Raw genomic sequence first — 18,912 nt, forward strand, 5'->3', positions numbered from 1 at the left:
ATAATCTGTGTTTATTGCAACAATCAATCAATAAAAAAAGACACAAAGTAACATGTATGAAAGTAAATCTAGATATATAACATTGTAAATATAATATCATTAAATATTTACTATTAAATAAGATTATTTATATTAATTATGTAAAGTAAAAAAAATAATATCACAAATTCACTAATTAAAGATTGGACACTAGAGCTTATATATAATTCATTAAAGTAATGAGTTTAAACCTATTAAGGATGGGTTAACTACAAATTTTAAGATATAGTTTTAAATAAAAATCTAAGTTTTATAGTATTCTCCACAGTACTTGAAAATGATTATTTCTCACATATTTCCATGATAAAAAATGCTAAATTCAACGTGATAAAGTGTGATCTATATTTTTAATATATAACAGAAAGATAGCAGAAGTATTTGTTTGATAAAAAAACAATAAATAAGATCTTTCAATAGAAGAAAAATTAGTAAAAGTATTCAAATACAAAAAAAATCCCATTAAGTACTAAATTTGTAATTAATGAGGCTTTGCAGGGACCAGAATGAATCGAGCTTCATCTCTTGTCCGTTGCCCTATACAAACAAAGGTGTAGGGGAAGCGGGGCAGAGCATGGGAATGGGAATGCTAGGAGTGGCAGTACGGTTAAGGCGGTGTCTGAAGCCCCAAAATACTACTGTCCTCTCTTCATACTCATATCACTCGTCGTCTTCAAACCGGCAAAGAAAGAACGAAAACCAAGTGGATTCGTCCTTCAACAGAGACCCAACAAGCCCACCTCGACTCTTTGTGGTGCAGCCTCGTCTCCGCCCCGATACTCTCCTTCAAGCCAAGCTCAACGAAGCTCTATGCCTCGCCAATTCCCTCGAAGAACAGCGTGATGGGTACTTCGATTCTGATTTCTTCGATAAACCCTTGCCCCCTCACATCCTCGTTCAAAATCCCATCTTCCGTTCCTCCAAAGCTCGAGCAGGTTTTTTTTCCTTTCCTAACTTAATCAATTCCTTTGCTTTTCTTTGATTTAATAATCTGATTCAATTTGGTATGGGCAGATACTTACTTTGGGACTGGGACTGTAGACGATATCTTGTGCCATATCAGAGCAATTGAGTCAAAGGCAAGAATTTTATTTTTCCTTAAAAAAAACCTTTTGTTTTTGAAGAAAAAACAATGATAATGTGTGATTTTTAACAGGATGATGTTGATGCTGTGTTTGTGAATGCTATTTTAAGTGGGATTCAACTGCGGAATTTGGAGGCAGGTTCTTATTTTTATTTTTTATTTTTGGAGATGATGATTATTTTGGTATATTGATTTTGCTGTTTTTTTTTTTTCATTGTTATTTCAGCGGAAATGGAATAAACCTGTGTTAGACCGGGTGTCACTTATAATAGAGATATTCAATGCTCATGCCCATACAAAGGAGGCGAAACTTCAGGTTTAGTTATTGACAAGATTTATTTACGCTACATTTTACTTCAGTGTAGATTTAGTCCTGTCCCCATGGGTTTTGGCTAATGACTGTTTGGTTGTAATTTTTTTTTTCCAGGCGGAATTAGCGGCTCTAATGTATGCAAAGAGTAGACTTGTTCGAGTACGTAGTAGTGATGGTCGCTTGACTTTCGGAGCATTTGGAGATGCTGAAGTTGTTAGTGCCCGAGGGTGAATTTGTTGTTCTTGATTAAGAAATTTTTTTAATGCAAGTGTATTAAATGGTTCTCATTTTTGGTTAAGCTACACTGCCCTAATACCCTGTTCATTTGTTTATCTTTCTTGAGAGCTTCATATAGTTGGAAGTTTATCTTCATTAGTGGCTAGCATGTTCTGTTTCTGACAACCATGTCCTCCAGCTCAAAAACAGATAATATTGACCTTTTTTTGTATTCTTTTTGAGATGGACAAAGCTAATTAGATTGATCTTTAAATTTTTTTCTATGGGTGCAATACATGCCATGCAATCAAAACTCATCATGCAGCTTAATTTCTTAGGAAAAACATTGTTTTGCACCGGCACCTGCTCTGTGAAAATTGGGCTCAGGAAGTTATCCTGTTTCAAATTCTGATATTTGGTTGAGTTTGAATGTTGATTTGTGGTAGAGTTGCATTACCTGATTTTTCTTGAAAAATACATTGATCAACTAAACGATCCATCATAGGCACCACAACCAGACAAAAGGACTTACTGACCTGAACTGGTTATCTCCCTGCATAGTCTATGTCACTGGAAATCACATGTTCTCATAGAGGCATAACTTTTTGAGGAGGGACAATATTTGATGGCTTTTATATTGTTTCACTTTTATTCTTATTATTGTTTTGGTGGCCACAGTACCTGAATGCTTTCATCCTTTAAACCCTGGATATTTGGCTCCTAATATGTTTCATGAGATTTGCTTGAATTTTGTTTTGGCATTTATCACCTGCTTAGCTTGAATGATCTTTGGTTTAGGAATGTATAATTACTCTTGGCAACGACAACTACCCCTATATCCCCCCCTCCTCAATATACACTTGAGTGAGTGTGCTTGCACATGCTTGTTTGCATATATCAGTTATCATTTGCTAGGAAAAGTGTTGATTTGCATGGAAATTGTTTACAGGAGAGGAAGTGGAGGGCGTGGCTTTACCAGTGGTGCTGGAGAAACTGAGCTTCAGCTTCAGCGGCGAAGGTTTGCTCCTCGAGTCTATTTTTGTTTTACATTAAAACGCTTTTTTTTAGAGGAATGACCTGCATTATATGTCAGTGGTACTCAAATGATAAAAATCTAGTCAGTACTTACATGAAGTATAATAACACATATTTTAGAGGGAGTTCCAGATGTCCAGGCTACTTCTGTTTGCAACTTTCTGGTATCAAGCATGTCGTGTTGCCAAATACTATACATGGGCTGTCTTGTGTGAAATATGCTACATGAAGACATCTTTTGGTATATTTTTGTAGTACTAAATATTGAAGAAAAAAAAGAGTATAATAAATGCAAATCTGAATTTTTTTTCTATGATGAGTGCATTTTTTATTTTTCCTGAAATATGCCCTTAGAAGCTATTCTTGAGCATTTTTGTGAAATTATTGTTTCAATAGAAAATAAATCTGGATCACTTTTTCCTGTAACTGTTATGCTTGCCAGAGTTCTATGCTACTCAACTGCCAGTTTTCTGTCATTTATGGTTTTTCAAAAAGTTCTGGAATCTAATCAACTCCTGACACTTTTGTCAGGTTAGAGTGTTTTACTATGCTGTCACATTGTTTAAAGTCGCCTCTCATTCCATCATGTGCTCTTACATTTTCCTGCATTGTCATTGCTTAGAAATAGATTGGAAGGCTCTGTTTTTCATGACATAATATTTTGGGAAACAGTTTTTTGTAACACTTTTCATTTATTTGTTTTATGATACACATAAAGTTGTTTCTATAAAAAGTTTTGATTGGCTTAGGTCACTCATAAATAACTATTATACTTTTGATGTTACCTTCCACTTCATTTTGACGGAAGTGGAATTTCTACTTGATTCCAAGGCAATTTGCTAGTTTTATTTGTTGGATTATTGGATTCACTGTTTAAAAATGGAATAACATTATTCAGAGATCCCAAATGAATTATATATTTTTTTATTATATTATTTTTTATATAAACTTCTTGAAACTAATGGCCTTCTGATTTTATCTGGACCTAATGTTGGCTAGTTAATTTTAATATTTTTAGTTTTATGTAAAAAGATAATAATAATAATAATAATAATAATAATAAGGGTAAACATTCGGTTTATCCAAATTACCAGAATTACTCGATTAGGTTAAGCAAATTTGGGTTAAAGAAAATTTATTTTTGGCGGGGTAGTGGGAAAGATTTTTGGCTAATTACCCAAAATAACAATTTTTCATCTGAATTACCTGAATGCTCACCTCTTTCATAGACTAGATAAATCTTCATGGTTTGGTTTCTATGGCATGCACTTTTGATATTATGTGTGTTCATATGTTCGTTTTATGGAACTCCAATATCAGAATATTAGAACGGCGTGAGACTTTGCGGACCCAAATCAAAGATGTTCGTCGTACTCGAGCTTTGCAGCGAGCTTCTCGTAAGAGGCATTGTCAATTGGATAGTCAATATTTGGCCACTGTTGCTGTTGTAGGATACACAAATGCTGTAAGTGATTGACATCTGATCAGAATCTCAAAATTGTTACCATGCAAATAAGCTAAATATCCTCAGTAATGATATTTTTTTTCCTTGCAGGGAAAATCAACATTAGTTAGTGCACTCTCAGGGAATGATCTTTACAGTGATTCTCGGTATTTCATCTCCTTGATGAAATGTTCTAGATTTAAGCTCCACATTTGAACCAGGCTTCGGTACTTGAAATATCAGTATTGTTTTTTGTAAGTAGTTAATTGGACTTGCTGTTTGTGCAGACTGTTTGCAACACTGGATGCTAGATTAAAAAGTGTTGTTCTTCCTTCAGGGTAAGAAGTTGGTGTTGAATCTAATTTGTTTTCTATTATGTTCTGTGGTGTGATGAAGTGAAGCTCTTGAATGTAGTGTTTTTGAAAATAATTCTTTTTCTTCATTTATCTGATTGAGCTATAATTCTCAGGAGGAAAGTGCTTCTTGGTGATACTGTGGGATTTATATCAGATTTGCCAGTGCAGGTAAGTGAAATGTATGTGCAGTTGCTGATTCATTAATCATATTCATTATTCTCTCTTCATTATAATTACTCTCTTAGTTGGTGCAAGCGTTTCGTGCAACTCTAGAGGAAGTGGTGGAAGCTGACCTCCTTGTGGTAAGTCAGTTGCTTGCCTTACCATTTGCTAACTTTTCTATCATTTTCCTAATGGTAGATTCTTTTGTTGCTGACTTTGGCACTAATTTTATTACCCATCTTCCCAAAATGGCAACAGTTTGAAATGAAGATGGTGAAAACGGGTAAAGAGAGGCAAATCATTAAGAAAAAGGAAATGAATATAAGATGAGTGACATCAAATACACAAATATTAACCAAGGATAATTGGATATTATCATCCTTGTTCAAGCCGGTTTAGCCTATACAACAACAGCAAAGCCTTATCCCCAAACTAGTTGAGGTCAACTATATCGATCCTTTAGCACATTTCAGCCCAATCTTAAAGCAAATCCGTTCCAATTTCAAGAATATATTGTCCCAACTCCCAAGCATGCAGCAATGCGATGGAACCTCATGCTTATTTAACACTACACCTGGGTGTTGATGTAGCCTATGTCTAGGTTGGCATGATCCATGCATGAGACAGGACAAAGTTTTATGCTGATTATCAACTTATTGCAACCCCTTTCCTTTTTCCAGGCCTGATCTATCCTAAGCTAAGCTACCACACACACAGTTCATTGAGCCATTATGAAGATATTTTTGTTGATTAATGTTTGTTATGCTCAATTTTTGGCTTAAAAAAGTTGGTATCAAACATGAAATATCAGATAAGAGTGTAGGCATATTTAGAACTAGTATTTTTTTTTTCCGTATGATGCTTTTATTCATGTATTTGTTCTTCCTGCTGCTACTTATGCCTGATGTAAGCCTAGGTCAATTGGCGTGTATATTCTTTTTCTTGTAATGCATCTCCCAGCACATATTTTATATAGTTCATCATCTATAGAGAGCATTGTCAATGCACATCTGATGTATCTTGATAACACTGATGCAGCATTTGATGGACTCTACTGCTCCTAATCTTGAGGAGCATCGAGCAACTGTGTTGCAAGCTCTTCAGCAAATAGGAGTGTCAGAAGAGAAATTACAGAATATGATTGAAGTCTGGAATAAGGTAATACAATTATACTCTATCCTTTTCCCTTGAAAAATTAAATAAAAATGGAAGATGTCAATGAAGAAGAGTGTATCCAGAGATCACTGTACATTATTGGATTTTGCAACCTTTCAGATTGATTACCAGGAAGAAATGGTTGCTGATGAATATCTATGTGATGGTGAAGATGGTGAGGCTAGCAGTTTGTCTGGTGATGAAGGTGGTGATGTAGCATCAGGAGCAGATGATGAGATCAATGGTTTCTCTGGAAGAAGTGAAGGAGATTTTGAAGAGACGATAGACAATGAGCAAGATGATTACTCTGGCGACTGGCTGTTGTCAGGAGATGACCAAGAGATGGTAGGTGACCACTGGTTGAAGACTCTGGATGAGCAACGAGATGAGGCCTTAAATGACTTGGGGATGGAAAATTTTTTACAATGTCAGGCCCAGCATGGTCCACATCTCAAAATATCTGCCATGACAGGAGTTGGCTTGCAAGAATTGCTGGAACTCATTGATGACAGGCTAAAGACTCAGGATGAGAAGTTCAAGGAACAAAATGTAGTGGAAAGGGGTTTTTTTAATAAAAAATGGAGGCCTCCACGTACAGAGGATGCTGGTATAGCAGCTGCTGAACAGTGACAAGAATAACGTTAGATGCACATTTTTTAATTCCCCTTAAGAGTAATACGGAAATAAGATGAAAAGTTTTCAAGGCATGGATGATCGATTATGGAGGCACTCTATTATATTCCACTGAATAAATTTTGGTGCTTGGTAAGAAAAAATGCAGATGGAGGGGACCTAATCGAAAAGATGGAGATGGCTCACTTTTTGTTCAAAGATTGTCAAGGCAAAGGCAGCCATTTTGAAGCAAAAAGTAGAAGTAGATACGTATGTGTGGTGAGCAGTGCATTTTATTTGGAGGAGAGTAATAGGTTCCTGAAGGGGTGCTAGGGTATGCATGCTTATCCGCTCAGTATTTGGGTGTGGTGTTGTAGTTTTGCTAGACAGACGGTGTAAATTTCCCTTGAAGCAATGATGCGGCTGTAGGAGGTTTATACATTAATGGAAGCATTTAAATGTTCTTAATGCCTGTTTCTCCTAATTGCAGTCCCCTTAAATGGTATAAATCTTGGCATTGTTTGTTGAGCTCTAAGAAAGGGAATGATGGATTCATGGTGCTGAGTTTTTTGGGAGAAGATGTTTGATCAGAAATCTATCCCGTTTTTTCTTTCTCAATACTTCAGGTTCTATCTTGCAAATACTCCATTTGCTTTGACTTTGGATGTAAACGGACCTTTTCAATCAATTTTTAGTGTTAAACTAGTTTACTGTGCAGCCGCCATACGGACTCTTTAGCATTGGTAGTAAATCTCATTTGCTAGGTTAACCTAAAAATTTTCTAACCTAATTCCTTGCTTAATTTAAGTTTAAAATTAATCATTGCAAGAGTTGAAGTTGTTTCATTATTTTTTAGACTTCGTGGGTTCGAAGTTAACACGGATGACCATAAAATATAGTGCTGATTATTTACATAATAACTTAGTCCCTTTAGTTAATGAAAGTAATTAATTAATCCTTATTTTTTCAAATATTATATTCAGCACCTCTTTTTATAGTCTGTTTATAGTCTGTGTAGATATTCCACAGCAATACTCTTTTGATCCCGCACGAGCAACTGCAATACAATGAAGCTCTCTTCATTTACTTTCGTATAAAACATATATCTCTTCACAAGTTTTGATTTTTGAAATAGTTGATGGTTGTAGGAAATTTTTGTAAATTAGAGTTGGAAATTCTTTTCCTCTTAACATGTCTATCCGACGGTAGTGATATAGTTGATGTCAAATTTGGATTTTCTTGTTTAACTTTCGCTTTTATAGTATTGTTGGAGAAACTAACCTTCATGATGCGAAGTGATGTTATTAAGTGTTTGAAACGGTGATAAATATTGATTTTTAAAATGTTTTTTGTTAAAAAATATATTAGAATAATATATTTTTTTATTTTTAAAATTTATTTTTAACAATATAATCTAAAAACACATAAAAAATATATTTTAAAAAACGTTACCCAACCTTGATGCCAAAAACAACCTTGAACTAAACATGGTTTTATTAGATTTTCTATTATATGATTTGGGTATTTAGGTTTGAGCATGTAAGAGCAAAATGATGGATTTATAAGCTCACTATTGTTAATCTCATGAACTAGTTCGCTTTCTTCTATCATTATCTAGTATTTGATTGTGAGTTCACTAATCTTTTATGTTGTAGATGCTTTTTGAATGGGCTCTTGTGCTGGGTTTAAGAGAACCTAAAGGCCCACCATGTGCATTGCAAGAAAACAAAAAAATGCTCCTTTTTCTAAAAAACAATTCTTGAAATAAATATATGAGACTTTTTAGTACAAAGTGATATAAGAAAATTATACAAAATTTTAAAGACAATTTTTAGCAGTATTTTATTATAAATATACACGCTTTATACCTTTGAATTAATACTTATTAACTATTGAACCAATTATTGTAAAATTAGTAAGAAATATAGCTCAACAAGACACTTGCGAAGCTATTGGTGACTATATTTCTCCAAAGCCTATCTTTCAAGCGATAATTACACTATTAGTTGTGTTGCTGCTTCAAATACTTGATGTATAAGGATATACGATCGAATATATATGCTAGAGAATACGTATTATTAAAGTTAAGCACATCAATTAACCGATAGGAATTACAAAGGCAGTTCTTGGAGAGCCTAAAAAAGTTACAACCCAGTAGCGAGGCCTTGGTGCCTGCCGGGAGCAAGTGCCAGGAAACCTGTAACATGCCCACCTGTGGCAGCAGAACAGAAGCTATGTTCAAGATCTGGTGGCTAATATATGCACAAGGGGTCCATTTCTTACTGGATTTAAGGGCTATGTAAGAGTATGACATGCATGTCTGGCCCATTTCATTTGGTGTTTTCTCATCTGGAAGACAGGAAACTCCTCACTTCGATTCAGGACTCAAAATGACAAGAATCAACACAAGCATTTGCTACTCTAACTGGCTCTGGGTCCATCATCCATTAACTCTATGGGCCTTTAATCTTTATAAACCATTAAACTGTGCTGGGTCTTCTTATACAATCGCTAACCCCACCACTTGGAACAAGTATAAATACTTACTTACTGTTAATCATGTAATAAGTTCCTCCATGTTTTGTGTGACACTGAACATGGAATCGTGAAGATCTCAAGAAATTCAGTTTTTAGAACCGATCAAGAAGTTAGCTATGATTCTGTGTTGATCTAGCCTAAGAATCGATGAATTTAGCTTTGGTTGACGAAAAATCTAATCCAAGAGTAGAGGAAGAAGAGAGAAGGGTCTTTGGTCTCTAATTTGGTATGTCTAATGTTCGTATTTCAGAATTTATCCTTAAAAACTTACTGCGTATGGAGGCTTTTTCCCCCCCCAAATACATTTATTTCTGAGAAATATTAGTCAAAATTAACCAGCTCGTGCATTAATGTTGGTCGGTAAAGATGATAAAGAAAGCGCGTCAAGTAAGAGTTGTGAAACAAGAGTCGTATCCAAGTTGAAACAATACACGATTAGCATGCAAATAACATTGAAGGCCAACGCGTGTATTGAACAATTACTGCGGTCAGTGGAGGCCACGAGGAACTGAAATCACATTCAAGCTAGGCTGGACTGAGTCGCCATTCGAAGATGCAACATGGCTTGGTTGGAACTGTTTGATTTGGATAATTGCTGCAAATAATTGGAAAGAGGCTAGCTTCTATAGCTGAGAGAACACTTGATGTGCGAGTCGGTATACACTCCATGCTTGACTGTTACCCCATAATGACCCACTTGGATATAACAAGACAAAACTCAACTAGTTTGTTATAACATGCAAGACTTGGACTGGCTTAAATATGGGTCCTCGATCGGTTTATAAATTTGTAGTGTTGACTTCGAGAGCAACTAGATTTTCCTCTTCGATGAATCGAGTTGGATTCATTTATTGATTTGATTATCAAATAAATGCTAAATTCAACAAATTAATTTTAGGTAGGATAACTTAATATTGTTAATTTAGTCATTAGCGAGGATCTCGAAGCCATTTTCTTTCATATATAATTGTCTAGTTAAAGACGTTTCTAATAATAGGATTGAAATCTACTGGAAAGTTAATTAATTTGATATAGAAAACTTTGTCAAATTTTATTTGATACTTCATTCAATAAACATTGCAGTTTTCAATCATTTTATTAATGGCAAATAAGGATTTTATAACTTGAAATATCCCAATAGAATTCGTGCTTTCTATTCCTTTATCTTTTCCTAGTAGTTGTATATATTAATTAGAACTTTAATTATACTGCAACATTCACCAACATACTCCTATTCTAAACATGACTTGATCATTAATAAATAACTTGAATCTTCATCTTTTTTATTGATAATTGATCTCAGCTATTTGCTAAAAAAACACAAAATGAATAACTACTATTTTTAATTAAATGACATGTGGTTGTTTTATTTAAAAAGATAAGAATCATTATCACTTTTCAAGAATTTACACACTCACACTCACACATAATTGCAATATGTTTGATACCATATAATATATATTTTTCATAATCAAGGGAAAGAAATTAATCTCTCGATGACTATCTTAGTTTGAACCAATACTTAATATGTGGCCTAAGCTTAAGTTTTTAGTTGAAGTCCCAAGATATAATTTATATTATTCTCTAACACACCCTCTCAAGTGAAAACTCTTTTGACTTGAAACTTGCATATGCTCACACTACCTTGTGCTTAATTTTTTATCAAATAAATATGGATGGTGAGATTCAAAATAATGACTGCTTGGTCATCAAGGCTCTGATACTGTGTCAAAGAACCATCTTAACCCAATAGCTTAAACTTTTAGGTGAGATCTCAAGATATAAATTATATTATTCTTTAACAACTTCCTGCATTTATTGTGTCAAGTATCCTTTAAAAGCATGATGAAGCCCCCCTTTTTAATCTAATGTCGACCATCTATGTCTTCTCTTTCTCTGATAGTTTTGTGCATTCCATCACCCTATTACATATAATCAAGCCATTTTATAAAACCCTATATTCCAATATCTCAATTAAAAATGGCAATGTCAATTTTTAAATAAAATTAACTAAAGTCATGATTAATCCTATCATGTCTCTCTCTATCTACTCCACCACGGTGTCCAACAAAATTTCCCCTTCTTATTACTTCTCTACCAAAATTCTCCACGGGAGCTTAGTAAAAATATGGGCTTGGTTTTAAAAATGGGTCTCATAACGGGTGCATTGCTAAGTAAATCTTTTTATATATCCCTAACGTTATTCCATTCTTTATTGGGGTGATCTAACTTTGTTCAAAATAAATTTTCATCTCATGAAACTTAGTTTACACATGGCTAAACCTCTACTCTAGACCTTTAGCTATCATTTCTAGTTACCTTGAGTCTCTTAAAGATCCATGAAAACATCTTTGATGCCCTGCATCTTTTGACTTATGCCATTAGGACGGGCATTACAACTATTATCCAATAGTTATGCCAATATCTCTTTAATACCACTTGATGTAAAGTATAGTAGTGTAAAGATAATCGAGTTTACAACACTAGGAAATATTTTAAGAAAGTACGTAACGCAACAAAACTATAAGAGAAAATTCAAAAAAATCTAATTAATTGATAACTAAACTACCAAAAGCCTATAAAGTTGATTGCATAGTTTGTCCTTGTTGACCAATGGCTAAATAGAAAATTAAAATCAAGATCAAATCTGGAAATAATAAAAAAAAATGTGTAAATAATAAATAAGTGGAGAAATCAAAAGCTTTAATTACAAATAGAAGCAATCTAGGTTTGGTATGCAATTCAAATCATAAAAAGGACTAGAATTGTGACATTTTAGAGTGGTTTTTGATATTTAGAACATACATTGATGACATTTTAGTCATTACAAGTCTTTAGAGTTTTGAATCAAATCTTCGGATTGAGCTTATTGCCTTAATTAGACATTTAATTCAAAAGTTATGATATGTCAAAGCAACAATACTCTTTTAACCTTTAAAGCTTACTTGTTGTATGTTAGAGAATAATATAAATCATATCTTGAAACCTCACTTAACAATTTAAGCTATTGGGTTGGGATGATTTTTTGACATGGTATCCGAGCCTTGATGACCAATTGTGGTCACGAGTTCGAATATCACCATCCCTATTTATTTGATAAAAATTAAGCACAAGGTAGTGTGGGTCTGTGCAAGTTTCAAGCCCAAAGAGCTTTCACTTGAGGGGGTGTGTTAGAAAATAATATAAATCATATCTTGGAACCTCACTTAACAGGTTAAGCTATTGGGTTGAGATGATTCTTTGAAGTTGGATTTGTTTATCAATTGGGTCTATGTACTCTTCAATTAGATGTTCCATGTCATATAGGATCATTAAAATCTATTTATAAATGAGTCATTTTACTGGATTTTTCTATCGATTTAGAAAACAAAAGGCTTACTATTAATAGTGAATCATTTTCACACTCTTTTTCTTATTTAGTTCATTAAGATATCTGGGGCATGTGCCGGCTCCAGATCTTGTTATTTTATAGTACTTATTGATTATTTTTCTAGGTTTATACGGATAAGTCTTTTAAAATATAGATAAGAATTGCCTTATGTTTATTGAGAATTTTCAACCATGATATTCACTCAATTCTGTAAGTCTAATAAAGTATTTATTTTTGACAATGTTATAGAATAAAGTTTTTAGATTTTTTGCTACCCTCGAATTAAACTATCATTAAAATATCAAATATCATGCCAAGTACTTCTCAATAAAATAACAAAATGGTAGAGATGAATATAAAATTGGATATATTTTGAATTCTATAAAAGTATTACTTCATTTAATATATTTTTCTGAATCTTTCTGGAGAGAACCTGTCTTAACCACTATTTATTACATTGATCACTTCCTTCTTCCATTCTTTCTAATCGAATTCCATTGAATTACTTTATGATATACTTCCTAAGTATAGCCTTTTCTTTTCATTGGTTGTATGTGCTTTGTTCTTTTTCAACCTCACAAGCATAACAAATTACAACCACAATTACATTTATATAAGTTTTTTTTTTGGAATTGGACATAAAGGAATATCGTTGTTTTCACCCTATTTCTAAACATATTAGATTTCAATTTCATGTTAAGTTTTAGGAGCATACATGAATATGAATTTATCTAATTTTTAGTAAGCATACCAAAAAAGCACTAGATTATTCATTGGTTCAGTTATTGATTTATTTCTATATTCACCTTTTGATTCGAGCTTTTCAAGTTCGAGCAATAAAAATAATGCCTCAATAAGGACACATGACTTGATTGTTAATATCTTGTATCACCATTTGGTAATTGCACCAATTAGTCCTTTATAAATTGACACTTCTGAATTTGGCCATTTAGTGTTTTGTAGACATCTGTAATCTTAAAAATCTTACAAAGAAGAAATTGACTTGAAGAATCTTTTTTGTTTCTTAAAGTCTTTTCTAGTCCAAGATGTTTAAGAATAGGACTTTTATGGTTAAATAATGGATTAATCACATGTTCTTGCAATCTGATCCATTCTTTTTAGCTAAGGTGGGTGGTAGTTTGATGTAGAAAGTCATATTCCTACAAAACAGTCTTCTTTGATGGATTTGAGAACTTTTAGATGCTTAAGTCAATATCTTTATAGAGAGGAAGTGCAATAAACATGTAAAAGAGCGTTAAATCCTAAGAATATGGTTGTCTATTCTTGTTTTGACATGTAATGAATGCTCTATAAGAGAAAATGGTGTCGTGTGTATATGTTGAGAATGAAAAAAATTATGAACCCCTTACCGGAGTAGTTCAAGAATATTTATACCTCATGAACCTCTTTTTTTTTGCTTGAGGAAGAGGGTTGGAAAGTCATTTGCTTTGATAGTATTAATGAGAGATAAATATCCATTACACAAATATTAATGAGATAAAAATATGGTAGGCCATGAGAGACTCTTGTACACCTAGAGGTGTATATTGAGTATGATCCAAGCAAAAATGATTGGGTTTGATAAAAAAAAATCCCAAGAGAATAAGTGTTGGATCCAGGACATAAGACAAGGTTCAGGCGTGATGGACTTAAGCATGATGCTCGAGCCCACTGATGTCAAATGTGTGCTTGGCATTTGGGCTTAGGTGTGGTGCCTAAGCCTATAGGCTCCAAGCACCTACTTGATACCTGAGCATATACGTGATGTCTAAACCCACGAGCATCAAGTGTGGTGCTTGAGCCCATAAGTGTCATATGAGGGGTGTTGGGTGCGGGGGACCGAGCAAGGGGAGTCAAGTGCAGGGAGCCGGACGAGGGGCTTGAGAAAACAGAGTTGGGCTCTGGGCCTAAATTCAGTAAAAAATCTTAGGAGGCCAAGAGTTAGGTCAAGCCATAATCCTAAGCCTAAACTTGTTTCCAAATTCTCTCCAAAATCCGGGTCATCATAAAAATAGACTTAAACTAACAAAAAAATATTTGAAAAAATGCTGATAAATCCTAATCCATCACAATGCAATATAGATTTCTTACATTTTTTAGTTTTAATCAGTTGACTTTGTTAATATGTAGGTTTGGGTTATTATCTGATGCCGAGAGATATTTTCTTTTCAATACTTGTTTATGTCTTTTGAATCATTGTAGTGACAAGAATAGTCCCATCTCATTGCACCAAGTTTGAATGAAAGTATATTCTACTTATAAGTACTTTCTAAGTGAATATATCTATGTTCATGCTTGTTTGGTATCATTGTTTTATTCTTCTTTTTAGAAACTTTTCAGTAGCCATATTACGTCTTATCATGTTTTTGTGATATCTCCAATTGCTAGTTCTTCTACTATTATTCTCTAATATAGGTTGTTTTCAAAATTAAAAACTCAGAAAAAAAAAAAGCAAAGTAAAGAAACGACATCGATACCAAAGAAGAAAGATTTTATTGCAAGTTTCCATTATTAATGTACGTTGTTGAAGTTAACAACTAATTGGCTCATAATCAATTGAATCTACTAGGATATTTGAAATAGTCGAAGTAAACCTAGCTTGCAGGTCTTTGTAATGGCAAATTCTAAACAAACTTTTCGGAGAGACAAGAACACGGCTAAAGTATAGGGTCATAGTTGAATCTTCGCCTTTTCTCCAACCCAAATTGCAAAACTACAGGACGTATTCTGCTTCACTGCCGACAAGTTTGGATTTTATGGAGCCGTGTTCTTAGATGGTGGGGTAACCAATGGATTGTGCCGGGTTCTTTAAGTGACCTTCTCCAACAGCGGGGATGTTTCATCCATGGTTTTATTCAGCAAAAAAGTTTGGACTCTTTGACTATATATGGTCCTATGGTTAGTGTGGTTAGCTCGTAATGATTATTATGTCTTTAATAATGTGCCTTCGGATTAGGATAGTCTTTTTACTATAATCTTTCACAGAGTGGCTTCTTGGGCTAAATCTTTTGATGAATATCATTTTGTTAAACTAAAAATGATATTTTCCATAACTTGGAAGGATTTCAAAGATAGTTTAATCCGGTTCGAATTGGAGTTCATCAGGAATGGAAAGAACCTCATGTGGGAGCTTTGAAATGGAACATTGATGGCTTCTCTCCTGGAAAGCCGAGAAGGTTAGCCTGTTAGGTATAGGTGGGGTTTTGCGAGACTATATGGGCAGGGTTCTGTGTGTTTTCTCAACCCCTACATGCATCAAAGAATCCAGTGAAGTTGAAGTTTTGGAAATCAAAAGGGCTTTGGAGCTAAGCAAGCTGTTATAATAGAATGGAGACTAGCTTTAAGACCTGCGATGCATTGGAGCTAGGATTTAAAGATATTTTTTAATATAGTAAAAAATACATAAATATTATATATGCATTTTATTGTACCAAGTTTTTTTTAATTGAGAAATACGAAGATTCTATTTATATTTAATAAAATAAATTTAAAAAACAGATGAATTAATGATCAATTGTGAAAGAGTTGTTTTGGGGTACGTAACAAGTTTAGAACAACCATAGCTACACCAACTTTCTTCTATGATAAATGAGGTCATCTTGAACTCAAGTAGGGCTGATTTAACAAAATGAGAGCTAACTAAACAAGGTGATTACACAATCAAATCTGGCAGCACTGCTATTGATAACATTGCATTTTCAGGTACCTTTTCTTTCACTCCATTGTTTCAAAGGGCATCAGTTTCATGTTTTTTCAAGGGCATTGTTTATGGGAATGGGGCATTTATCAGTCATTTGTAATATGCATATGATACTTTGGTTTTTGTGCAAAACAACTACAACTCATTAATGAATGCTAAGAGGATCTTATGTTGGTTTTAAATGGCATCAGGGCTGCGAATTAACTTTCATAAAAGCTTTCTGGTAGGAATCAATCTTGATGAAGAATATATTGTTGGAATGGTAAATGTGATATATATACTGCAACTAGGACACATTGCCATTTAAATACATGGGACTTTCTTTGGGTGCGAATCTGAAAAGGCTCTCAACATGGAAGCCGATAATAAAAAAGATTCGTACAAGACTGGGAATGTGGAAAGGAAGGGTGCTAAGCATGGCGGGAAGAGTTTGTCTTCTTAAAAGTGTCCTTTCATCTCTTTCATTGTATTACATGTTTATCTTTCTCATGCCTAAGGGTGTAGCTCGTTTGATCACCACAATACATCGAAGAATTCTATGGGCTAGTGTATCTACTGAAAGAAAGGTTTGCAAGGCAGTTTGGCATGTGATTATCGGGGGAAAAAACAAAGGTGGATTGGGTATTGGGCTCTTTGTAGGGAAAAACAAGGCAATGCTTTTCAAGAGGCTTTGAAGACTAGTTAATAATGCTGAAAGAGGCTGGCAGAATCTTATCACCAACTTATACCGACCAACTTACATTAATGGCCTTCCACTATTTAAAAATCCCACACCACCAATATGGACTGCTATTAGTTCAATTATCAACATAGATACTGCAATGTCTTCTTTCTTGAAAAATAGCTGCTACTTCAAAGTTGGCAATGAGGAGACAACATGTTTTTGGACATACATATAATTGCCATGTGGTATTTTGAGAGAGTGCTTTCCATTAATCTATGCACTCTCCATAACTAAATCAGAGTGTCTGGCAGTAACGGGGGAGCATACTAACAGGGGATGGTTGTGGAACCTCAACTGGATCGGAGCCATACCCTATGCTCTCAAGAACAATCACAGCTGCAACAACTACACACTTTGATAAATGGGATCAAACTGGACACAAATAGGGTAGACTTATAACGGTGGGTGCTACATAAACAAGGAGGATATACAGTTAAATCTTGCAGCACGACAATTGATAACATCGAATTTCCAGGTACTTTTTTGTTCACTCCACTGCTATGGAAGGGTATTGCCCCTAGGTACCAAATTCAACCATTGTAATTGCTTCATTTATAAGAGTATTAAACGTATTGTATTCTTAATTATTTATGTACCAAATGCAACCCTTATAATCAAACTTTGAATTATGAACCGTGGAATCACTTCATGTACGCTTCTATTGAAGTCAATGCTAATTAAGAATTAAAAAAAGAAAAAAAAAACTAAGGAAGAAGAAAGAATATACTTGGGGTTTACTTTAGCCCTTTGGAATTTACGTTTTTCATGCACACTAAATTAGTTGGTGAGTTTTAGTTTTCGTTGACCTCTCCAAATGTTTACCAGGGAATGGCCTCAACTTGCTCAATTGCACGAGAGAGAGAGAGGGAGAGAGAGAGCACTCATGGAGGATTAGGGAAGGGACCTACGTAGTTGAAGTGAAGGAAGCAAAGGGTCCATGACAGTGTCTCCTAGGAAGTCTACGAGGAATGGAATAACGTGAGCATCATGCTAGTTGTCACCAATGGAGGACTACAGTCTACGAATTGGTCCCCGAGCCCATATTCTTGCTCTATATGTGTTTCTAGTGGCTTGCGGTGTGGGGGCAACTAAACGAGGGTTTCACATGCGATCACAACCCTTTTTCTACTACAAACCACGTGGCCACTTCAATTATTCGATCCCCTTTCTCTTGTGTTTTTGAACTCTAAACACCCAACTAATTATGTGCCAACTTGCACTGGCTTCTTGTAACTCAATCGGGCCTGTTTCTTTTGTACTAAATAACCCAAGAAAAATCCTAAGATCAAGCCGAAATGTTAATTTGGATAGTACTCTTTTGAAGCTACCAAAATCTTGCAAGTTTTTGTTTATCAATCGACAAACCAATAATTTCCTGACCCAGAATCCTGTTCTTGATTATAAATTTAAAAACAGAAACAGTCCATGTATTTTACTGACTATAATCTGGGGTGTGTGTGTCCATCACATTATTTGGGATTTCGAATCATGTCTTTGCTTGTCGTCCCATAGCAAAGCTTGTGTCTGTCAAAGGCTAAATCTTCATAAATTGCATCAATCAGATCATTCTATATATATGGGAGACCTGCATGGATGGTAAGAATTGGGGGACCCTATATTTTTAATCATTTGATTTGGATTAACCCTTTATTCTGGATACAATGTTGTCCTTTCATATCTATTATTAGTCACATTCAAGAGTTAGACATTTTATTCCACTCTATATCTTAACATTGATCAGATCTTGGGTTTAATTTTCAATGATCATGAGTTTGAGTCCTTTCAGGACCACTAGAGACTGACATGGTCGTTAATTTCAGAACTCGTATGATTAATTAGTTAAGGTACGTGCAAACTAATCCGAACACCTATATTAATAATAATAAAAAAAAAAATAAAGCAGCCGGTGTTTTTTTTGCCTACTTACTTCTAAACCGAAAATAAAATAAAATAGAAGAAAAATCAAGGGAAAGGAGAGAAGCCTTCACCTAGCTATGGTCATTGACGCAATTGAAATTAATGGCCCCGCCAATTAAGCATGTAATTACCAACCATATATTATATAGAGTCTTAACTACAGGCTACTTCCCAGCAGTTTCAACTCTCACGAGCTAACCCACCTTGCTGCTCGAATTAAGGAAAGATTAAGAATGCTAATTATATGTTG

The 18,912-nt window shown here is 34.4% G+C and overlaps 1 protein-coding gene across 1 annotated transcript; it reads left to right on the forward strand.

The window, feature by feature from the left end:
- Positions 1 to 538: 538 nt before the first annotated feature.
- Positions 539 to 6,881, forward strand: LOC7497729 (GTP-binding protein At3g49725, chloroplastic). Its single transcript, XM_024605660.2, has 13 exons — positions 539 to 971; positions 1,051 to 1,115; positions 1,193 to 1,255; positions 1,347 to 1,436; positions 1,548 to 1,660; positions 2,599 to 2,667; positions 4,005 to 4,149; positions 4,240 to 4,295; positions 4,416 to 4,466; positions 4,598 to 4,652; positions 4,730 to 4,786; positions 5,685 to 5,804; positions 5,922 to 6,881. The coding sequence occupies exons 1-13, from the start codon at positions 611 to 613 to the stop codon at positions 6,429 to 6,431; spliced, it is 1,755 nt and encodes a 584-aa protein (XP_024461428.1). The 5' UTR covers positions 539 to 610; the 3' UTR covers positions 6,432 to 6,881.
- Positions 6,882 to 18,912: the final 12,031 nt, after the last annotated feature.

The sequence above is a fragment of the Populus trichocarpa genome, chromosome 7 (assembly GCF_000002775.5).
Source record: "Populus trichocarpa isolate Nisqually-1 chromosome 7, P.trichocarpa_v4.1, whole genome shotgun sequence".
NCBI lineage: Eukaryota > Viridiplantae > Streptophyta > Magnoliopsida > Malpighiales > Salicaceae > Populus > Populus trichocarpa.

Bases quoted from the DNA above. Each gene is read 5' to 3' on its own strand.
- LOC7497729 (XM_024605660.2), top strand. From the start codon at position 611: ATGGGAATGGGAATGCTAGGAGTGGCAGTACGGTTAAGGCGGTGTCTG. The intron at 1,661-2,598 runs GTGAATTTGTTG...AATTGTTTACAG, and splicing joins GAAGTTGTTAGTGCCCGAGG to GAGAGGAAGTGGAGGGCGTG. The intron at 4,150-4,239 runs GTAAGTGATTGA...TTTTCCTTGCAG, and splicing joins TTGTAGGATACACAAATGCT to GGAAAATCAACATTAGTTAG.